The sequence below is a fragment of the Elgaria multicarinata genome, chromosome 8 (assembly GCF_023053635.1).
Source record: "Elgaria multicarinata webbii isolate HBS135686 ecotype San Diego chromosome 8, rElgMul1.1.pri, whole genome shotgun sequence".
Lineage (NCBI taxonomy): Eukaryota > Metazoa > Chordata > Lepidosauria > Squamata > Anguidae > Elgaria > Elgaria multicarinata.
Genome location: NC_086178.1, coordinates 14,272,265 through 14,295,225, shown reverse-complemented (window position 1 = coordinate 14,295,225; position 22,961 = coordinate 14,272,265). Strand labels below are relative to the sequence as shown.

At 43.0% G+C, this 22,961-nt stretch overlaps 2 protein-coding genes across 6 annotated transcripts in view; one reads left to right on the top strand and one right to left on the bottom strand.

The window, feature by feature from the left end:
• Nucleotides 1–22,961, top strand: part of ATP11B (ATPase phospholipid transporting 11B (putative)) — a 508,285-nt gene that overhangs the window by 142,312 nt on the left and 343,012 nt on the right. The window lies entirely within an intron of this gene.
• Nucleotides 1–22,961, bottom strand: part of MCCC1 (methylcrotonyl-CoA carboxylase subunit 1) — a 29,955-nt gene that overhangs the window by 6,214 nt on the left and 780 nt on the right. For 3 of the 4 annotated variants that reach the window (XM_063131910.1, XM_063131911.1, XM_063131909.1), the window contains exons 2-16: nucleotides 20,773–20,819; nucleotides 19,381–19,520; nucleotides 18,287–18,382; nucleotides 16,069–16,190; nucleotides 14,384–14,531; nucleotides 13,206–13,327; nucleotides 12,235–12,346; nucleotides 11,288–11,369; nucleotides 9,166–9,293; nucleotides 7,806–7,989; nucleotides 5,557–5,666; nucleotides 4,533–4,749; nucleotides 4,062–4,148; nucleotides 1,537–1,586; nucleotides 220–357 (exon numbers count right to left, since the gene is read on the bottom strand). In XM_063131910.1, the coding sequence (XP_062987980.1) occupies nucleotides 220–357; nucleotides 1,537–1,586; nucleotides 4,062–4,148; nucleotides 4,533–4,749; nucleotides 5,557–5,666; nucleotides 7,806–7,989; nucleotides 9,166–9,293; nucleotides 11,288–11,369; nucleotides 12,235–12,346; nucleotides 13,206–13,327; nucleotides 14,384–14,531; nucleotides 16,069–16,190; nucleotides 18,287–18,382; nucleotides 19,381–19,520; nucleotides 20,773–20,819 (1,783 nt within the window). The remainder of the gene's footprint in view (nucleotides 1–219; nucleotides 358–1,536; nucleotides 1,587–4,061; nucleotides 4,149–4,532; nucleotides 4,750–5,556; nucleotides 5,667–7,805; nucleotides 7,990–9,165; nucleotides 9,294–11,287; nucleotides 11,370–12,234; nucleotides 12,347–13,205; nucleotides 13,328–14,383; nucleotides 14,532–16,068; nucleotides 16,191–18,286; nucleotides 18,383–19,380; nucleotides 19,521–20,772; nucleotides 20,820–22,961) is intronic. The other variant, XM_063131912.1, reaches the window with a different exon arrangement.

Sequence of the window (22,961 nt, the reverse complement as noted above, 5' to 3'; positions counted from 1 at the left end):
CTTGATTATCCAGCGTCCCCTAATTAAAAAGCCATAAACTTTCAAGCATTACAATAAGGATATGGGCTGCTTACTGGAAAAAATAGGGGCTTGTATTCATTCTCTATTCTCCAAAATGTCAAGGTATCTTATCTAAACCCATCACTGCTTGCTTCTTTTTTCTCTAGTTTCCCTGGCTGGTAGTTTTATTCCCCCGATAAATGAAGTAGAAAATATTACCGGTGAGAAGAGGTAAATGGCGTCATCCAAAATTACCAGCTTTGATTTACGAACAACTCCATTTACTGAACATCTTATATAATCGGAATCACCATCCCTTGAAAGGCATCCAGAAACACGGTAAGACTGATCTTCAATCTGAAATATATTTATAGGTTTTAAAACTCCCTGGTCCATGTGCCAGTTTTTGAGGAAATAAGGTTGGATGGGAGAAAAATATACTGCACTCCAAGGGTATAGAGGAAAAAACACACACACAGATATTCTGATACACAGTTTTATATGCTCTCAATATACACATACATATACTCCCAACACATGCATACTGGATGAGATCCAAAGAACTGGACAACTAAGACTTGTGTTTCTCAAACTGCAGCATTTCTCACCTGCTTGCCCACACCAAACCACTTTCAAAACTCATGGAAATTTCTAAAACAGCTTGGGAAATCCTGCTCAAAATGGTTTTTTTAAAAAATGGTACTGACACCCTCACATCCAGCCGATGAATTTTACATGCACATACAAAAATGCCGATCTGCTCAGTTGTACACTTGCATAAATCCTCCCAACTCCCATCAGAAGGGTGTCCCAAATCTGCGGATGAGCTCTGAGAGAGCATACATGTCTTGTTGGGATGAGCTTTACTACTCAATGAGGAAGAGGTTTTTTCCACTTGTCTATTTTTATTTATTTATTTATTTATTTATTACATTTTTATACCGCCCAATAGCCGAAGCTCTCTGGGCGGTTCACAAAAAGATACAGTCTATACTGTATCTACCACCTGAATCCAGAATGTTATGCCCCTGTCCTGAACCTACTAGCTCAAAAGTGTTAAGATAGACCAGGGAACTAAAAAGGCCATTAGGAAGGCAGAGCTGAAATCAAGTGCAGAAGAAACCTTGAATACTCTGTTATTAAAGCATAAAGCACCAAAGAAAGCGAAGTGCAGCTTGTTCTCCTTTCCCCCCACCCCCTGCAAATTATTCGGTAAACAAAATAACAATTATTAATTAAATAATAATAACAAAAGCCATTTTGCAGTCTCTAATGTGAGCCTGCGAAGACTCCACCACAATAACAGAACCCATCTCAGTGCTTCTGTGGGCACTGTTGCCACCGCCGTGACTTTCCCAGCTGAAATCCTCCACCTCGGCTCTTCTTGTGTCCTTTAGAAACTCTACACCTTACTCGACTCAGTCTCCAGAGATGGGACTGGCTAAGGCACTAAGGACTGACAAGGAGCCACATGGAAAGAGCCTCACCTTGCTGACCCTCTTATAGTAATTCAAACCCTATTATGGATAACTTTACCTGCATGTCATATGATCCATCACGATTGTAGGTTATAGTCATATTCACATCTGTTAAAAAAGAAAGAAAGATTTAAACTACTTCAAGAGGGGAGAAAACATTAAGAGACTAAAATAAGCATATAGCTAAGTTATGAGTAAGGACAACCCACTTTTAAATCACTCCCCTCACCCTCTGCCAGTTCCATGGCCTTAATCTTGTTTTCTCTGTTCTGCGCAAACACATGGCGCTTATCCCCTCTCAGTCATCCTCTCCCACAGCCATCTTTGCGCCCCTTCTTCAGCCGAGGACAGCCTCCTCCCCTCTACTGATCAATTTCCTCCCCCTATTCCACACAAAGGCTGGAGAGAGACTATAGATTTTAAGAGTCCTGAAAATAGTTTGCGAGCAGCACTGCTGTCTCTGGTATACACTCAGGGGTGCAGAACCTCAGACATGGGTCCCAATTCCAGCCTGCCAGGGTCCAGCCTCTCCAGGATTCCCAAGAGGGCCAAACCCACTTGCTCTGGACCCAACCCCTTTCCCATGACTGCCAGTGGTTTGGTGGTTTCCTGGCTCTTGTGCAGTTCCTTCCCCATTCTAAAAAGCTGAAACCGCTTCTCTTAAGGCTGAGCTCCTGGCAATAAGAGCTTGAAGCTACAGTATGCTGGTGCTTTTGGTCCTGCCCCTTTTACCTTTGGCCACGCCCATTACTGGAATAACCCCCACACACCCACAAGAGCTGGGGGCTTAGACTGAAAGGAGTTCAACACCCCTGTTATTCACACATTTCTTTTGTCCCTCTGTGGTCTCTGGTGAAACAGATCCCCCCGCCCCCAGTACAAAAGCATGTCACATCTATCAAAAGTGGGAGGAGTGTACACACTGGGAGCCATAATCCCTCTTTTAAAGCACTTTTCATCCTCCTCTCCTCCTCCATCCCAGACTCAAGGGTCTCCTTCCTACATGTCTGCACAACAAAGCCTTTCCTGAACCTCCTCACCTTATTTGCTCATCCTTTGCCATCAGACCTTCTCCTCCTCCACCATCCACTCATCACCCTCAATCCCTGATTTCTTCCCCTCTTCCCTGCCTTGTCCACCTAATGTAGGATGTAAGCCCTCAATTCTACACGTAGGGCATAGTTACCCATCACCTACATGCAGTTTATCATAGAATCATAGAATCGAGTCCAACCCCCTGCTCAATGCAGGACTCCACCCTAAAGCATCCCTGACAGAAGGTTGTCCAGCTGCCTCTTGAAGGCCTCAAGTGTGGGAGAGCCCACCACCTCCCTAGGTAACTGGTTCCATTGTCGTACTGCTCTAACAGTCAGGAAGTTTTTCCTGATGTCCAGAATAGCAGAGTTGGAAGGAGCCTACAAGGCCTTCGAGTCCAACCCCCTGCTCAATGCAGGACTCCACCCTAAAGCATACCTGACAGATGGTTGTCCAGCTGCCTCTTGAAGGCCTCCAGTGTGGGAGAGCCCACAACCTCCCTAGGTAACTGATTCCATTGTCGTACTGCTCTAACAGTCAGGAAGTTTTTCCTGATATCCAGCTAGAGTCTGGCTTCCTTTAACTTGAGCCCGTTATTCCATGTCCTGCACTCTGGGAGGATCGAGAAGAGAGCCTGGCCCTCCTCTGTGTGACAACCTTTTAAGCATTTGAAGAGTGCTATCATGTCTCCCCTCAATCTCCTCTTCTCCAGGCTAAACATGCCCAGTTCTTTCAGTCTCTCTTCATAGGGCTTTGTTTCCAGACTCCTGATCATCCTGCCCTCCTCTGAACACACTCCAGCTTGTCTGCGTCCTTCTTGAATTGTGGAGCCCAGAACTGGACGCAATACTGCATGCAAAAGCTGCATCCATAAGTTGAGCAGCAGATACAAAAATTAAGTTTAAAAAAAAAAAAAAAACAGGGAATATGGGGCAGCTTTGATTCAAATAAAAAAAAAAAGATATGCTTGCAATTAAGCTACATTCCATGGCATCTTTACATATTGTTCTAATGCACATTAATAATGGGTTGGCTGGAGAATTATGTGTAACACGTCGGGTGGCAGAAGCAGACTTCACCACCACTTCCTCTCCATGTCAGTCCGCACAGCCTCCTGAAAATGCAATAGATGATCGGGGGGACCCTGCTCAATGCAGCGGGCTGTGGTGTGTGGGGCAGCTCAGAGGGAAAGGGAACTACCACCCCCCCCAAAAAAAAAATCAGGCAAAGGCACTTTTCACAAGTAGATCTTCTGTTCACAGATGCTGCCTCCACCCAAATTCTAGGACCTCCCCTTCCCCCTCAGCTGACCATCCCCTAGATCACCCCATTGAGCAGGGTCTGCTGGCCCTCTGTGTAGTATTGCCTGGAGGGAAGGGATGGAAGCCTGCTTCTGCTGGTCCCATTACGCATGTGTAACTCTGGATCTAAGTCAATGCCATTTTGAATAATTGAGCTATTGCCTGTCTCTTGATCCATCTCGGATCTACACAGAGTGGAATAAGAATTGTCACTCATGTTCTCTTTATTCACAGTTAATTCACTTACTATTATCACCGTCAAGAAGAGTCAGGTTTCTAACGTAAGGTATATTTATCCTTCGACCACTGCTGGATGCAAATGGAGAGAACTTATCTACAACATAAAAAAATGTACAAAAAGGGAAATGCACTTAATGCTCCATTTTCTGCTTTATTACTAGCAACATTCACCCTAAACACACGAACTTTATGTAGAACTCTGCACACTAACACACACGGCCTTCTCAAGAAACATGCATATTCTTGTGTGCATGTCCAGACTGGATCCTTCCATTGAAATGAATGGGGAAGCCCTTTTAGACAAATAACTCTGCAAGCATCAGAACACACTGCCTGCAAACAATCATTGGATCAGGAAAATGGTTGTTTATGAATGTGAACCACATATAATATAGGACAGAGAGAAAATGCATCAGATATCTTCTTCGCTCTTTAAGAAGCGAGATACTTTAAGAGGGAAAAAGTAACTCAACCGTACCTCCTGACTGAACTCTAAATGTGTCTGTGATCATTTTCTCTTTCAGTAGGAGTCCTAGAGCTGCCTGACACACGGACGCTTTCGGTGTCGCCTCTTTGGGAGGGAAGAGCCCCTCATAGTGTTGAGGGATAAAATTGGTGTGGACATTTCCAGCCTCAAACTCTGGATGGCCCGAGAGGTTCAATAAGAAATCCACATTGGTGCTTAGCCCTACAATCTGTTGAGAGAGGGGAGCAAAAATATTAGATGAAGACAAATAACCGGCCAATAACAGAGCTTCAGTTGCATGTTCAAATAGGTACACATGCAGCAGTGAGCGCAGTAGTGTGCCAGAAAAAATGACACTAAGGCCATAGCTAGAGGGAGTGATATCCCGGGGATTGTCCCTGTGTGCCCACATGACGCACACAGGGGATCCTGGGAGCAGGGAGGGATGATCTCTTTCCCCGGGATATCACGCTACCCTTTAGTCACGTTTTTTCCGTGACCTCGGGATGATCCTGAGACCGCGGAAAGTGTGGTCCCCCATCACGGTTTGTCCCGGTTCCTCGCAGTTCTTCGCGAGGAGCCAGGAACCGCGCACGGGGCGCAGAGCTCCTCAGGAACTCTGTGCCCATCGGGGGTGGGGTGGGGTTAGCAGGAAAATTAATTCTTTTTTTAAAAAAAAACAACTTACCTTTCAACACACAAGCGCTCGTGCGCTCCTTGTTGTTGTTTTTTTAAAAAAACCAAAATGGCGGGCGTGACGTCCTGTTCCTCTGAGGTCGTCGCGTGCCACGTGTAAACAGAGGGGCTAGACCTGTAGGTCTAGCTGAGGCCTTGGTATATTTGTGGAAATCTCACAAGGATAGGTATTCCAAAGAAGTGTTCAGCACTAATCTGACACCATGGTAATTAATTACAACAATCTCCAGGTGCCCTCGGGGGCATAAGGAGTGTGTGTGCAAGGTTCATTATCAAAAATATTGTGTAGTCTAACAGATAGACTCAGACTTTAAAATCCTTCCTGAGTTTTTATACTTACATTATATTGTTGAAGGCAGTATCTTAATTTCCTTAATGCTGCTTGACGATCCTCGGCCCAAACAACTAATTTAGCGATCATTGGGTCGTAATGTATAGAAACCTCATCCCCTGAAACAGGAATATATGGAGAAGTGATTTGCCAGAACAAGTAGCTTTAAAAGGAATCTGTTTATACCCCCACTCTGTACTTTATTCCAGGTATGACAACTTGGTCTACTCTATGGAAAGCGTGAACTAGTAAACCCACTATGCAGAACTTTGCTTGCAAGCTATCCACATCTCAACATGATCATATCACAGTTTCAGGTTTGGCATATATAACAGAAAACGGGAACAATTATGAACCTGCATCAATCTGAAGCCACTATGAGCCACACAATGGATCACACTAGGGCAACTTCACCACACACAGCAACTTCATTATTTACTATTATTTATATATTGCATTTGAAAGCATCATTAAAAAAAAAAAAGGAAAAGAACCTCTTGTGCAAGCACTTGAGTCATTGCTGACTCCTAGAGGGACGCCTGCTTTCGCTGACGTTTTCTTGGCAGACTTTTTGTAGCGGGGTGGTTTGCCATTGCCTTCCCCAGTCACAGTTATCTTCCCCCAGCTAGCTGGGTACCTTGGAAGGATGGAAGGCTGAGTCGACCTGAGCCGGCTGCCTGAGAACCAGCTTCCACTGGGATCGAACTCAGGCCGTGGGGAGAGTTTCGGCTGCAGTAACTGCCACTTACCATTCTGCGCCACATGAAACAGTGTACAAAAAACCTCCATCCAAACAATTACAATACAATTAAAAGGATTTCAAGACTTCACATGCAGATATGATAAGAAAAAAACTCATAAATTCAACAGAGCAGATATAAAACCCTAAAAGCAGAAAATCACACACTGAAGATCTGTTCAAAAAGAACAGTCTTTAAAAGATGCCTAGTCACCAAAAATGAGGGATCCTACTGGATCTCCTAAGTGAGAGCATTCCAGAACTTTGGCATCCCCACTCAGAAGGCCCTTTCTCTTCCACCTGCCCATCTAACCGTGCATATTGCTGGGATGGCAACAAGGGCATTCAAACTTGATCTTCATTGTTAGGCATAACCTGGTCTCTGGCTATCTAAGGGCTTTAAAGGGTAATACCAAGCAAATATGAATCCAATGACACTGGAGTAAGATTGTAGTATTAAGATCTCGTCAGCCACCAGCAATAGTCTGACTGTCACACTTTGGACCAATTGCAGTTTCTGAACCATTTCTAAGGGCAAATTTGTGACAGTCCAATCTGTCAATGATTAAAGAATGAAAAATGAATGCCAGGACTGTCTTCTCTTAAGGATCCTTATGAATCTCTGGTGCGCTAAAGCTCTCAGGCTGTGGAATTCTTTATAGATGACGTGGATTAATTTGTAGATGGAGCCAAGAATTGCCCTGCTAGATAAGACCAAAGGTCCTCCTCAGCCCAGTGTTCTGGTTAACCAGATGCCCCTGGGAAGCTCACAAGCAAGGCCTGGTGGAAGATGCCATCCTATTTGTCTACTGCACCTGATCAGCTGCTGATGTGCTATTTTATTTTTATACACTGCGCTGGAACCCACTTTGATGAGTGAAGAGTGATAAACCATTAATAAAAATAAATATATGCAAATAAATGTTATGAAGAATTCTGGAGGAGGTTTCGGTGTTGCTGTTTAACAATCCTTCAAAACTCTTCTAGGCTTTTAATTCCTTGCCATACATGTCCCTTCTGCCAAACTCCAAACACAATAGATTTCTTTTCTTTTCTTTTTTTAAATAATGTTTTATTTAAAAGATGTTCATATATTCAACATATCATAAACATTGTAATATAATATAGAATAATATATCTCCCTCCCTCCCCTAAATGAATAACAGTAATAATAATAATAATAATAATAATAATAATAATAATAATAGGGAAATAAGAAAAAAATGGAGTGAAGCTTATTGTCCTTATTACATTTTTAAATTCTTGATATTTAGATGAGACGGGAGGGATTCAAGGGGTCTAACAACTGATATGCAGGTGATACAATGCACACGATACAGTAAAATCCCCAAATTTCCAACAACTTCAAATAATGATTTAATAACTTTGCAAAACAGGCCTTGTGCTTTTCAAAGCCATACACTTTAAATCCTAGCCACGTAGAAACTACTTAACTGTACATTTAAGACTAAAATAATGCCCCAGATACCACTCCCCCACGGAGGGATTTCAGTTTTACCTTGTCTTACCCCAGTTTCTATCCTGGTACAGCTATCAGAGGGTGGTGTGGACAAATGCAACAAGGGTCCAGCACCTGGCATGAAATTATTGTTTGGGTCTTCAGCATAGATCCTAGCTTCGAACGCATGTCCCTTGAGCAAGATCTCTTCCTGAGTCAAAGGGATCTTCTCTCCTGCAGCAACCTGTGAAGAAAAGCAGTTCTGCTTTTTCTCTGGAATTAAGAATAGCATTTGCCAACTCTGATGATATCAAGGAATTGCAGACAAAAGTTAAGTAGGGGAAAATCCCTCAACGGATATACTGGCTAACTAATATTTACTCAGTGATCTCAGGAATTATGGTAGGTTCAGCTACACGTTTTCTGTTCTTGGAAGAGACACATTTTGTCCTCACCAAATAAAATACAACATTGGATTCCTACTCCCATATAGATTCTTGTTGATAATTTCTCTAAATTAGGAGTCTCCAGACCTCTCAATCTCATTTTTTTTGTTCCTGCAACTGTAAACTGGATCCTCTTCAGAGGTATAGATGGAATTCTGTAATGCCTTCAATTGAATTTGTCAGTTGTAGGCAGTACAGAATTATTATTATTATTATTAATTATTATTATTATTGTTTATTTATTTATTTATTTATTGCATTTATATACCGCCCCATAGCTGAAGCTCTCTGGGCGGTTTACAAAAGTTAAAAACAGTAAACATGAAAACAAATATACAAAGTTTAAAAACAGAAAAGGCATAAAAACAACAGTATCCTTATAAAAACAGCTATTCTGGGGTCCGTTAAAAACAAACAAACTCAGCTCATGTTGTTAAATGCTGTTAAATGCCTGGGAGAAGAGAAAGGTCTTAACCTGGTGCCGAAAAGATAACAATGTTGGCTCCAGGCAAGCCTTGTCGGGGAGATCATACCATACTTGGGGGGCCACCACTAAAAAGGCCCTCTCCCTTGTTGCCATCCTCCGAGCTTCCCTCGGAGCAGGCACTCAGAGGAGGACCTTAGATGTAGAGCGCAGTGAGAGGGTAGGTTCATGTTGGGAGAGGCGTTCCATCAGGGATTGTGGTCCTAAGCCATGTAAGGCTTTATAGGTCAAAACCAGCACCTTGAATTGATCCCTAAGTCAGGCTGTAGCAAACACGAAGTGTGTGTGTGTGTGTGTGTGTGTACACATCATGCACACTCATTCTGCACAATAACATGGAAGAAGCCCATTCCACTCCCTCATTCATTGCCTAAATCAGAGTCAGTCCAGACAGAGTGAGAATTCACTGCCCCAGATGCAAGGAGAAACCTTATCGCCTATGCAGTAAAGAGTGCTACTAGTACCTGCCCTGTCATTTATAAGTTCTTACCTTAAGTTGCCACTCCACCAAATCAGTCCCTGTGATCATCTCTGTAACTGGGTGCTCCACTTGCAGCCTGGTGTTCATCTCCATGAAATAGAAATTATGTTCACTATCCATTATAAATTCCACAGTTCCTGAAATATTTAAGGGAAGTATATTTCACAGAGGTGGGGATGCTTTCCCTAGGCAAAGTCCCAGAATAATTCCAATCCCAGCATATCTTCATTGTCCATAGAATTCACTCTCCACTGTAAGCATCTTAAATAGAAATAATATTCTAAAAACCACAGGCAAGTACCACCCCTCATGCAGTTGAAACAAGTCTCTTTCAAATGGAGCCTCCCAACCATTCAAATATGTGAAAACTGTATAAGCTGTTCCCAATCTATGTTGTAGTGCACTAAGAGATTTTGTACTGGTCATGTTCATGGTGTTGATGAAGGAATTGGCTCAGTGGCCAGCCCATGACAGAGAAGCTATGTGGCTAGAAGGGCTCCTGGCAGAGATTGGCTGAGCTGTTCTGACCCAGGACAGGCAGAACGTCCTAGAAAAGGAAGAGTACAAGACGCAAGTAGTTACGAGGGCAACAGGAGAAGCCAAGAGGGAAGAGACTGAGAGGAAAAAGAAAACAAGGAGAGAATTAGAATCAGTTCCTTTCACATGCTGCCTATTTTCTTTCGGCTTGGGCAAAACTCACTCTCAAGCATCAAACTGTGAAACTGATTTATTAAGCTTTGAAATGCTGAATTTCTACAGTGTGTCACAGGACTGGCCCAAGACATTTTGCTGGCTTGTGTGGAGAAGGAAATCTCCCCCACCCTCCCCACTGTGAATCACCCCACCACAACCACAACCTTATTCCCTCCTTCTCTGTCCCCCCTCCTTCCCCCGCCCCCACGAAGCTGCCCCTCCTCTCCCTCCACATACACACACACAGACGAAGCTGCTTTATATCAAGTCAGACCATCAGTCCATTTGACTCAAAATTGTCAATATGCTAACTGGCAACAGTCTTCTCAAGGTCTGTGCCGGTGCCTTTCCCAGCTAAGCCTGGAGATGCCACGGATTGAACCTGGGACCTTCTGCATGCAAAACAGGTGCTCTACTACGGATCTGGAGCTTGTGATTGCATTTTTATATACTCCCATCAGCCTCTATTCTTCCTCCTTCTCAAAATAGGCTCACTTTCCCACCCCGCCCCCCATCCTTCTATGCCAGCCTTCCTCAACCTGGGGCGCTCCAGATGTGTTGGAGTGCATCTCCCAGAATGCCCCAGCCAGCTGGCTGGGGCATTCTGGGAGTTGTAGTCCAACACATCTGGAGCACCCCAGGTTGAGGAAGGCTGTTCTATGCAGTAGGAGACAACAAGGAGAAGAAGCTGCTGTCATGAGGGGACAGGTAAGGGCGAGTTGGCTTCTGGACACCCTGCTGCCTAGACCAATCAATGAAGGGCTGGCTAGAGCGGAAAACAGCAGCATCACCAGCTGAATCAGAGGCATGATAGGCAGCAGAGACTGGCTGAGACCCAAGGGATGGTTAAAACAGACAGGGTTTCTGTCGTGTTTCTCAGAACACTCCTGCTTTCGATGGGAGGCAAATGATGAGGCTTGCTAAGTAATCCACAAAGCTTTTGGAATACAAAATTTAACACCAGCCAGGATAATACAAGAGCTGGTTTTATATACAATACAAGAGCCATATACAAGTTTTATATACAAGAGTCAAGGCCTTTTTAAATCATATTTTGGTGTGTGTGTGTGTTTTAATTTTGCCTGACTGTAGATTTCTTTTTTCTTTTTAGACCACTAATGAAGACTATATGTCGAGATCTGTAGGATCAATTTTTTATATAGTTTTTAGATACTTTTGGCTATGGTCTTTCCTTATTTGTATTATTATATGTGTTAGTGTTCAATTTTGTATTAAAGAATCCTGCAGTTTATGTATATATTGTCCTTAACTTTGGTTTTTGGTGGCATAGATTTCTGTAAGGATTATTTTTACCTACTATGTATTTGGGAGATTCTCTGCCTTGTAAACTCTACAGCACAACTTAAAGCGGACTTTCTATAAACAAATATCTTTCAGTGTGAACTTGAATATAGCACTAAAAGGAAGTTTGCTGTACCTGCTCCAACATAGTTCACAGCTTTAGCTGCCTTAACAGCTGCCTCTCCGAGTTTTCTTCTCACTTCAGGCTTAATTCCTGGCTACGAACAATAGAAATAATGTTACATTTATATGATACAGTATTATGTACTACTGTATGCAGATATTATCTATCCTGAGAAAACCGATATATATTTGAATTCTTATATTTGAATTCAGTTCTTCAGGCTACATTTCCCTTTACAATCATCTGCATAAAATGAGCCTCATAGAGAACAAGTCACCTAATGACTCTGACAGTCCCAAAACTCTGCAAAGGAAAATATTAAATCCGTTTAATGCAAGCATAAAGTCAAAAAACATTTCAGTTCAAGGGGGACCACAGTTGCTGAACAGCTTAGATGGCTGAGAACACCATTGATAAATTAACAGAACGTTCTAGAAAAAGTAGTTTCCCTTGATGCTTCAGAAGAACGGGGGAAGGGCCGTACACTGTCTGGAAACAGGGTATGGGACTAGCTGGTATATTTATTTATTACATTATATCCCACCTTTTTTCCTCCAAGGAACCCAAGGTGGCATACATAATCCTCCTCCTCTCCATTTTATCCTTGCAACAACAACCCTGTGAGGTAGGTTGGGCTGAGAGTCTGTGACTGGCCCAAAGTCACCCAGTGGGTTTCCATGGCCGAGTGGGGACTAGAACCCGGATCTCCCGACTCCCAGTCCAACACCTTAGCCACTACACCACACTGGCTCTCAATTTCCATATTCGTTACAGTAAAAAGATATCCTATGTTATGGTGCTTTGTGTAGCTTTGGGGGTCTTATTTTCTGCAAAAATAATATCCCAAGATGTCATTAACATAATAACACCACATGAGAAAACCAAACCAAATTTATGCTAATATAGGAAACCAAAAAGGCACAGCCCTTTTAATCATCTTTTCGAAAACAATCACTTACCGCCGGAGCTTCTTCAATAATTTTCTGATGTCTTCTCTGTACACTACAGTCTCTTTCAAACAGATAGACTGCGTTGCCATGCTGGTCTCCAAATACCTGAACTTCTACATGCCTGCATCAAATATAAAAATGAATACATCAAAGTTTATGAAGGCTACAACTGTGTCCACCCGTGCCAACTTTTGGAGTAAGACACATTCATCCAACAATCGTTCCCTATCAGTGGCTACTAGTCCTGATGGTTGTGTGCTACCTCCAGTATTCGAGGCAGTAAGCCTGTGTGCACCAGTTGCTGGGGAACATGGGTGGGAGGGTGCTGTTGCACCATGTCCTGCTGGTTCATCCCTGGCCGATGGCTGGTTGGCCACTGTGTGAACAGAGTGCTGGACTAGATGGACCCTTGGTCTGATCCAGCAGGGCTCTTCTGATGTTCTTCCCTCATAACTAAGAAGACAGTTCTGTTGATAGCAGGTTAGGAGGAAAAGTTCATTGCACCACTTTTCTTTCCTGCCCAGAAACAGCTTCCCTTTGTCTTGAGGCAACGGATGACTTTAGCCCTTATCAGGGTATGTTCTAGGTACAGAACCACTGGAAGCATCCAATTTTAGACCAGTATGGAGAAGGTACATATGATAGCTTGGCTAAAGACTGGTCACTGCCACAGCAACCATTTATCTATCTTTTCCCTCATTTCAAAAGCCAGAACTCCTGGCTGACAGTACCTCTGTCCTGTCTTCCAACAGGAAGCATACAGGGTTTTTTTTTCTGTTTATGAGTCAAACCAAAGATTTCTTTCATTCCACACTCTGCAGATTTTCTTCCCAGTAGCCTGTACCCCCAAATAGGGCTCAAGTAACAATTTCTATTGTTAATTCTCCTACCCTAGGATTCTCACACTCCCCCTCTATTTACTGCCCTTTGTGTCTGCGCAGTACCTAAAGTACTTAAAAATAGATGGAAGATTGTGTTACCTTGGATTATCTACAAACTTCTCTATCAACATGGCGTCATCATTGAAAGATTTCTTAGCTTCTCTCCTGGCTGATTCTAACTGTTCTCGAAATTCTTTTTCTGAAAGAGCAATTCTCATACCCTAGAAGGTGTGACAAAACCAACATTAGAAAAATAAGAAAACGAATTGCTTAGAAAAAGAAGAATGCTCTAGAATATGGATGTGTCACTCAAGCAATTATTAATTTCAAATCAGTGATTACTGAGGCTGCCACACTGAAAGTATGCAGCCTGTTCAGGTGTTCCCGAGTACATAACAAGGACACAAATGTGACGTCTATGTAGAGAGGCTAAATTGGCAAATGCAGTCTTATGCTGCCGCCGTTACGTCCTTCATGACATTGTCACCATGCTCAGGAGATGCACTAAGCTGAAGTTGTGTGAAATTAGATCATTCATCCTTGGCAGCCTGATCCTAATGAATATCATCTGGCAACTTAATAATAATGAAAGACAAGTGGGATCCTGCAACAAATGTTATGGTATGAAGTGTTCCTGGTCTCTTTCAAGATACTCAATTCCATTATCCCTTTTTCCTGGGTTTGCATTTTCCCACCTTCCCAAATAAGCATTCCATGTCCACTGAGAATGCTCAGTCTTCACGGAGCTGTTTTTGGAGTTTCTCCCCTGCCCCTCTTTTTTTCTTGATCTTTTGTAGGAAGGCAAACCTTGGGTTCCAACAAGCCTCCTGGTATCTCCCTCTGATGCATGGATGGTGCTGCTTTGGCAACATAACAATCCACACTCAGAGATGGAGATTACTATTAGTACATAATGACCCTGTTCAGACGACATGCCAAGACACAGTGGTTAAGCACGTTGAGCTAAACATTATGGCTTAGCATGTCATGTGAACCATGATTTGGTGTGTCATGTGAACCATTCCTAACCATGGTGACTACATAATCATGGTTTAAACAGGCTCACTAATCATTTGCTGCAAAAAGGTTAGTGGCGTAACCATGGTTTAGCATGTTGTCTGAACAGGCCCAGTGCAACAGGCCCATAGTGCAACCCTGATTTGAGATGTTGCATTGTCACAGGGATTGAGACATCTTATCCTAAGTATTTCTTTGGTGGAGCACAAATCTTTGGATTGTTCTGTTTGTAAAGAAAACAAACATTTCTTTGTCCCTACCTTTCCTCCACCTCCACGAACTGCTTTGATCATGACTGGATACCCTATCCTTCGGGCTTGCTCTTCCAAGCAACGGTCAGACTGATCTTCACCATGGTAACCTTGCACAACAGGAACTCCGGCTGCAGACATTATGGCTTTGGAAGTGCTGCAAAAGAATATGATCTGCTAGTGGCCATGATAGCGAGAGTTATTTATTATGTGTCTCAAGGTCTGCAATAATGCACTTCATTTCACTCACACAGTCTAGGGCTGCTTCAATTGTTCTGAATTTCCTATTTGGAAAGAAACCAGCATGCCATACATGCATGCTGGGAAGCCACAATTGTCCAACTAGACCTTCCCAGTATATCTATACACAGCACATAAGATGCATATGTGATCAGCACATGAGGTTTGTCTACACATACTTTTAGTGCATTTTTCTACATGAAAGGCTTTTGCACGTAGGAAAATCATATTCGTTGCACTTTCAATTCCCCCCAATGACCCTACAAAGATTAAATTCAAAAAGCATAATGTTCTATGCTTGAAAAAGGAAATCACTCTGTTATCCTATCAAATCTGATTCCAGACTTCCTCTACAGAAAGGGTTCAGAATCATTTTTTTCCAGTTAAAGGCTGTATTCACTCATGGGTCATCTGTCACGGGCCACCTGCTGGCAACAGGGCAGGACTGGAGCTGGTGGTAGGTCGAACCTGAGCCAAATATGGGCGGAGCTTGCACGAATGCATAGGTCTCTCTCTGTGCCACCCCATCCCCCTCTCCGCCTCTCTGCTGCCACCTCTCCTTACATAGCGTCATCGATTTCAACTCATACACTGGCTCAGTTTGGACAACACAATAACCACCAGTGGTTTTAGTAGTCAACTGTCAGTGGAATGATCAACGGTTGGTAATTGTGTCACCTGTCAGGCAAAAAACACCCCACAGTTGACTTTTTCCTCAAAAGAAAAAAACACCGGAGAAACACAACCGGCTGCAGAGTTGACTAGTCACACAACGGGTAGTTAGTGTGTCATCTGTTGGGCTCAGTGGAGTTTTTCGACCTGCTGACTTGACTATTTTGCCTGGCTACAGAGTTCCCAGGCAAGAGCGACCAAAACCAAGCCGGCTGCTCTGCTACAGCTGGCACAACTCACAGAGGCTGCTGGGATAACACCGAGAGGGCGGGGAGAGGGGCGGGGCTGTCAGTCAAATGCCAGGTTGACCATTAGTCCACTCAACGCCAGCCCCAACCAACCACAGTTGTGTAGAAAATGTTGCGTGTGGAGTATCCGCAAAATAACCAATTGAGTTGACTACTCCCCCCACCGTTGGTTAACTTCCCCCACTCTCTTCTCCTTCCTTGCCAGGGGGCTGAACCGACAGTTTCCAGAGGCTTCTCCCGCTCACATTAAATTAGGCCAAAGGTTGCATACGTCCCTCCGGACACAGGTTGCCCACCTATGCTGGGGTTTACCATACATTTTGAGGTCTTGTTCTCATATTCATATTATTATCAGACCTATGGAAGGACTGTAGGCTTAACACTCTGTGTGTGTGTGTGTGTGTGTGTGTGTGTGTGTGTGTGTGTGTTTATATAAAAAGTGAGGTGGGGAAGCCCTGGTTCAAAAAATAAAAGCATCTTAATTGTCTCAAGCAAACAACTCAATAAATTTAACCATAAAGCAAAACTGAGTACCTCTTAATGCCCATATCTCTGATAGCAGACGAAGGAGGGCCTATGAAAATGATTCCTTCTTGGTTGCAGAGCTCTGCAAACTCTGTGTTTTCTGACAGGAACCCATAGCCTGGATGGATAGCCTAAAACAGGAAATGCCAAGGGGATACTGTACAGGACTTGCAGACCTCAAAGTGCCCTCCACAGCCATGCCCTCACAGTGTCTGATCGGAAGCTGTGCCTCGCCCAAAATGCAGCAACCTTCTCTTTGTTGGGTGGAGCTCACCAAAAGAACATTTTGTTTATTATTTCACAGCCTGCCCTGGGTTTTTTGAAACTACTGAAGACAGCCAGGCTTGAACAGTTGTTCAAGTGCTGGGCTTAGATATGGGAAACATGATTTTGTTAAGTGTCTATGGCATATGATTCTCCATACTCCTATATCTAATATATGTGTTTTCATTTGCCAGTAAGCACACATTGAGTCATCATGCAGGTGTAAACAAGAAGTTGGATGAATTTATCCAAACTTGCCCCAGTGTAGACAAAGCAGGAGCATTAGCAGTGCAGTGACAGCACAATCTTCTACAACCTAACTTTATGGAAAGGGACCCTAGATCAATGGCAGAGCATGTGCTCTGCATGTAGAAGGTCTGAGGTTCAATCCCTGGCATCTCCAGTTAAAGGATCACGTGGCAGTAGATAGAAAAGTCCTCAGCTTGGAAAGACACTGCCAGTCAGAATAGACAATGCTGACTTAGATGAAGAAACAGCCCTATGTGGTATAAAGTAGCTTCCTATGTACCATGTACCTAACCGCTTTAGGGCAGAATCCTATGTCGTTAGTCGGGAGTCTCCAAATTCAGAGGCAATCGTAACCTCTGTGCTCTATCTCCCAAGATTTCTGCTAGATGGGCGATTTCACCCTTCTACCAGCAGCACTTCGGAGGAGGAAAGAAAGAGGCTGGGGCGGCCATAGGATTCAGCATAAGACAGCCGGCCGGTCCCCTCCCCTCCCTGCCCCCGGGAATGCCCCCCTTTTCGCATTTCCGTGCTCTATTTACCGAGTACAGAAAGGTAAGTGGTGCAGTTCTCTCTGCATCAACTACAAGAGGGAGGGAGGGGAGCACTATTTCCTGGCTACAAGACAGGTAACCAGAATACAAAGCAATCTTTAAATGCTGTCTAGGGGCCAAAGGATTGCTCTCCAATTTGCAACGTTCTCTATCAAACTGGCATTCAAAACAGCACACATCAAACAAACACACAGCACTAAAATCAATAAGCACAGAAGCACATTTTTTTTTAAAAAAACCCCGAAGACATACAACCTTAAAAGCTTAAAACTAAAGCTAAAATACCACCAGAACTTAAAACAGAAAAAATAACAACCAGCATTTCAGAGTCGAAAGAAAATACAATACTCTAGCTAAGTGGAAAAGCTCTTAAAAATTAAGATGGAGTTGGCTTCCAGTAGAAAGACAGGAAGGAGGGAGCCAGGTGGATCTTGTGTGGAAGCAAGTTCCACAATACGGGTGCCAACACGAAGAAAACTGTGCCCACATCTTCTCCAGCCTAATCTCAGCAAAGAATCAAGAGATGAAGCAGAGCCTCTCTTGCTGACCTAAGTGTACAGAAGGGGTGTTAACCGCTTCCAGCCCAAGGCCCAAATTCCATTTTGGGGAAGCTCTTTGTAGCGGCATTACAGTGACTGAAAAGGTTGCAAGCAAAAGGGGCGGAGCCAAAGGTAAAAGTGGGCAGGGCTGAAAATGCCAGTTAAAACTCTTCCTATCATCAACTAAGCCTTAGGAGAGGCATCTCAACGTTTTAGAATTGAGGACAGGGGACACAACACAAAAGCCGCAAAACCACCAATTGTTTGCTGGTTGGGAGAAATGGGGTGTGGCCCTCTGTGGAACCCTAGAGTGCCATATTGTAACCCCGGCAGAACTGGATTTGACCCCTAGGCCTGAGATTCTGCACCTCTGGCATATGGGGAGGAACATACAGAAGGAGACTTTTCCCATAGAGTTTACTTGTGAAGAAAGATATGAACAAACAGGAAGGTAATCCCTGATGCCATGTGGGGGATCCAAGAGGACATCTGGAATTCTCAAATGTAAAGGAAAATGCTATTTTTTCTAGTAGCTGAAATGGTATGTAGGGTTCATCAGCAATACTATGACCCATTTATACACACACACGCACACAGAAATGCCATGGTAATTGTAGTATGTACCTGTGCTGCTGATGTTTTGGCCACCTGCATTATCTTTTCCATGGACAAGTAGCTTTGCTGAGATGGTGCCGGGCCAATGAAATGCGCTTCATCTGCCTGTAATGAAATAAGTAGATCTGATGCAATATTTATTATTGGAGTACATTCCATTAGAAATAAGCTCCTTTGGGCCTGTTCCGACAACACACTAAGCCTTGGTTCAGGCCGCTAACACCTTTGCAAAAAATGGTTAGTGAGCATGTTTAAATTGTGGTTATATAGCCACCATGATTATAAATGCTTCACATCACACTCTATGTCATGGTTTACACGACATGCTAAGCCATAATGTTTAGCTCAAAATGCTTAATAGCCAAGGCTCAGCATGTCATCTGAACAGGGTCAATGAGTTTAATGGAACTTAAACATTAGTTAAGTGTTCACAAAGCTGAAGCTGTACATAAAGTTTGACTGCTTGGCCAAAAGAGAGAGAGAGAGAGACTTAAACAGCCATTAATATGATTAACAATAAATGCATATTTATTTTCCAACATATGTAGAGAAGTGAAATAAGACTAGACACAATCTGAGCAAGACAGAAATGTAGGTTTCTAGGTGTGGAAATCTGTTGCATGAATTACTACAAGCCTCTTCTATTTCTGCAAGTTCAGTTGTCCCTTTCATTATATATCAAAATGTCACTTTCATTTACAAATCAGAAGCCTACACCTGAAAGCTTTCCTGTGAAGCCACGGCTCAGTGACAGAGCACATGCTTAGCATGCAGAAGGCCCCAGGCTAAACACCTAGCATCTCCAGTGAAAGGTTCACAAGGAACAGAGCTGAGAAAGCCCCCACCCACCCCAAGACCCCCAGAGAGCTGCCAGAGCAGACAACACCAAGCCAGATTTTAAATTGTTGGTTGTTTTATTATGCTCTTCGTGGTTTTAATTTTTGTGAACCACCCAGAGAGCTTCGGCTATTGGGTGGTATAAAAATGTAATAAATAAATAAATAGATAAATAAATGGACCAGTAGCAACATACATTCAAAATTATCCCACTTCACAATTGCTTTCAAGACTGGCCCTTAAACGTTTTAACCATCATGTTTTACCATTGCTACATGCATTGACTTCCTGTCAGCATCACTGAAAACTGCCACAGACTTCACCCCCATCTTCTTGGCAGTCCGCATAACCCTGCATGCTATTTCACCTCGATTTGCCACGAGGACCTTCTCGATATTCCTTGGTCCTGGTTTTCAAAACAAAACAGAGAGAAAATACATTTCAAAAGAATTAAGCCATTATTTTTACTGCAAATAAGTTGTAGATCACAATGCTTTAGCCTAACTTTAATAGATTATTTTTTCACGTGTCTTCCTCCACCTAACAAATGAAGTCACTTCATTTAGAGCAGGGTTGAGGGAGGTGTGGCCTTCGAGAAGTTGGTGGACATCAACTCCCATTATCCATCATCATTGGCTATGCCACTTAAGGCTGATGGGAGTTGCACCTGGAGGGTCACACCATATCCAATTCTTGTTCAACATTCCTGTCGCCAGTACTAGATTCTGCAGGACCAGCATTCCCCACTCACAAAGTGGCAGAGTTGGCGAAGGATGTTCAGAAGAGATTTCATCCCCGTTATGCTGGAATTGTGTTTCACTTCCAACCCGTTCCAACTCACATTGACTTCTGGAAAGGGAGGGGAAAGTAGAATATACAAATATTTCATGGCGGAGCTAAAAAAAATCCAGGTGCTTAGGCTAGCCCAAACACCTAGAAACTTCCAAGATGTCCCCTTTTCCACTTCTAAGGGCAGAAAAACATTATACACATTCAAAAGAGAAATTATATCTTGTTCCCCAATCCTGCAAAACTGTTACATATTGGAAAAGTTGCCTTCATTATAGGCAATAAGCCAATTTCTTATAGTAAAAACTCAGGGCTTCTTCACACGAGCAAAATAAGGCACACTCATGACTGGCCACTAAAGGAAGTCCACGAGTCCTTTTGACGACACCTGTAACGTCCTGCATGTCTCCCGCACCTTTCCCCGGTAACCCCTTTTTTATATAACCCCCACGCCCCAGTGCTATTCTGATTCTGCTGAAATATCTTGGGATATCCTACTGTATACAGGAGAAGCTGTGCTACAAATCACCCACTAGAGAACGCTGTCCCATTCAGGGTATGTTTTCCATTACAGACCACATGGTCGCCCCTCTCCAGCCATATAATGTAGCCCCATTACGATTGCGCAAGAGAAGCAGGAAGCAAAGCCTCAGTAAAGGAACACAATTTCCCCTTAAGGTTGTAATCCTATGACTGTTTAGACAGAAAAAATAGTCTTGGCTGAGGAATGCTGGGACCTATATGACTTTTTCTGTCTAAACAGGAATAGTATTGCTCCCTTTAAATTTATTTTTATAGCTATTGTTATAAACTGTTAACATTCAAGATGTTTAAAATAAGCTTTCTGTGAAGAAAATAATCCAATTTACCTGTTGCAGAAGCATATTTTCTCGTTCGTGATGCCTGTATCCATTTCCTGTTGGGGGGGGGGGGGGGAGGGAAACAGCATAGTATAGAACCAAAGTAGAAATTTGAGGCTGCCACACTGTCCCTCAAAGGGACTGGTGCATCTTCCCTTGGAGGAAGGTTAACACTTTGTCTTTTTTAAAACTAAAAAGCCCCAAAGAGGGCTTGGTATATGATAAGAGTTTATAAAACTTCTCCTGCAGCAGAGAAAGTGGATAGAGAGGCATCTCTCTCTTTCACTGTCTCTCATATAATATAATAATATATAATTGACTGGCAGTAGATGTAGAACTTACCAAAGAAAGTACTTCTTTCTTTACAAAATGCATAATTAATTTATGAAATTCACTGCCACAGGATGTAGCACTGGCCACTATGAGGCTTTAAAAGATTATTAGACAAATTCCTATGAGGAATTGTTGAAAGAAGCTTAAGGGGAGACATTTTTTTTAAAAAAAATTAAGCTCTTTTTATTGTGAATATCAACAAACAAAACAGAAAATACATTGTGAAAACGGGAGGGAAAACCCCCATACATTGTGTATATAGAATTATCATCATTTCCATTGTATGAACTGTTTTAAAAAAGGGGAGTTACACAAAGGTTTCAAGAAAAGCAGACCAAATATCTGTATATTTATCCACTTGCAAGTTGCGTCTATATAACACTCATTCAAAAGTTGATAACGTTATTAGGTCCTCGATCCATTGCATTATGGGAGGTGTGAATTTGTCCTTCCAATGTGATAATATAAGTCTTTTAAGGGGAGACATGATAGTGGTCTTGTCTGAAGGACAATAAAGTCAGATGGAGCAAATTTGTTTTCTGTTGCTCCAGAGGAAAGGAGTAGAACCAGTGCGTGGAAATTGCAGGGAAGCAGATTTCCACTTAACATTGTGAGAAACATCCTAATGGTGTGAACAGTTTTGAGTATAGAACAGCAGGCTGCCTTGAGAGAGGGCGGACTCTCTTTCACTGGTGGTATTTATGCAGAAGCCAGATTGCCAAATTTCAGGGGTGCTGTAAATGCATCTAGAAGGCCTCTAAGGTCCCTTCTGACTCTATAATTCTACAAAATTAAAAAAGGATGAGGGATCAATGGCAATTAGCAATGACAGCTATATGGAACCACCATGTTCAGAAATAGCACACCGCAAATTACCAGTTGCTAGAACAGCATCAGCGAGAAAGGGTTACTGACTTTATGCCCTCTACCAAGTCAGCCGCTGAACTAGATGAACTTGTGGTGACACCCAGTAGTAGGGCTTCTTTTTAATGGGTTGGATCCAGAGACTGAGGCTCATTTATTTCAGTAGGTCTTCCCGAAGGATGATGACGTAAGTCTGGATTCAACCCAGCATTTCTCTCTGATGTTTTAGGGCTTAACAATTCTTTAAATTGTTGACCTGCTTTTACGAAATCTGCCCTGAGGGCCCTTGAGTGGTGGAAAGGCTACATAAATTTTAAAAGTAAACAGGCTTTCAGCATTGAGATCAACGCTGAATAAAGCAGAACAATTTCTGTATAAGACAAGCAGGGATTATGAAAATATCAGGATTTTTAAAACATTTTTTTAAGACACTTGGACTGGGGGGCACTTTTCTACAATGAGGGGCAACTGCTCAGCCTTTGTTCTACTGCTCTCTTCTGCTTCAACTGGGGTGCAATCCTATGCATGGCTGGTTGGGAAATGCTAAAAATTGTAGGACTTGTTTCAATCTAAACATACATAGTTGCTTGGAGTTCATATATTACTACAGTGTCGTGCTGCCTGTGGTGCCACTCCAATGTGTGGTTCCTTCTCACAAACATTACATGGCTTGCCTGCCCTGCTCCCGTTTGTCACCTGCTCCATCCAGCAAATAATTCCTGTGACACAGTCCACCATGCAAGTCCGCCTCTGTGGCAGGGTGGGAGAAATTGTACCATATGGCAGGGGGGCGATTCTCTGCAGGCAAATGGCCCACCACTCATAAAGCTGCTGCTAGAGTTTCAAGCAACCTCTACACTGCTAGCTGGTCATGCTGGACCTGACACACGCACAATTATTTCAAGAGGCAGCTGCAACAGCTGAGAAAGCTACTTATTTAGGGTGACCCTATGAAAAGGAGGACAGGGCTCCTGTATCTTTAACAGTTGCATAGAAAAGGG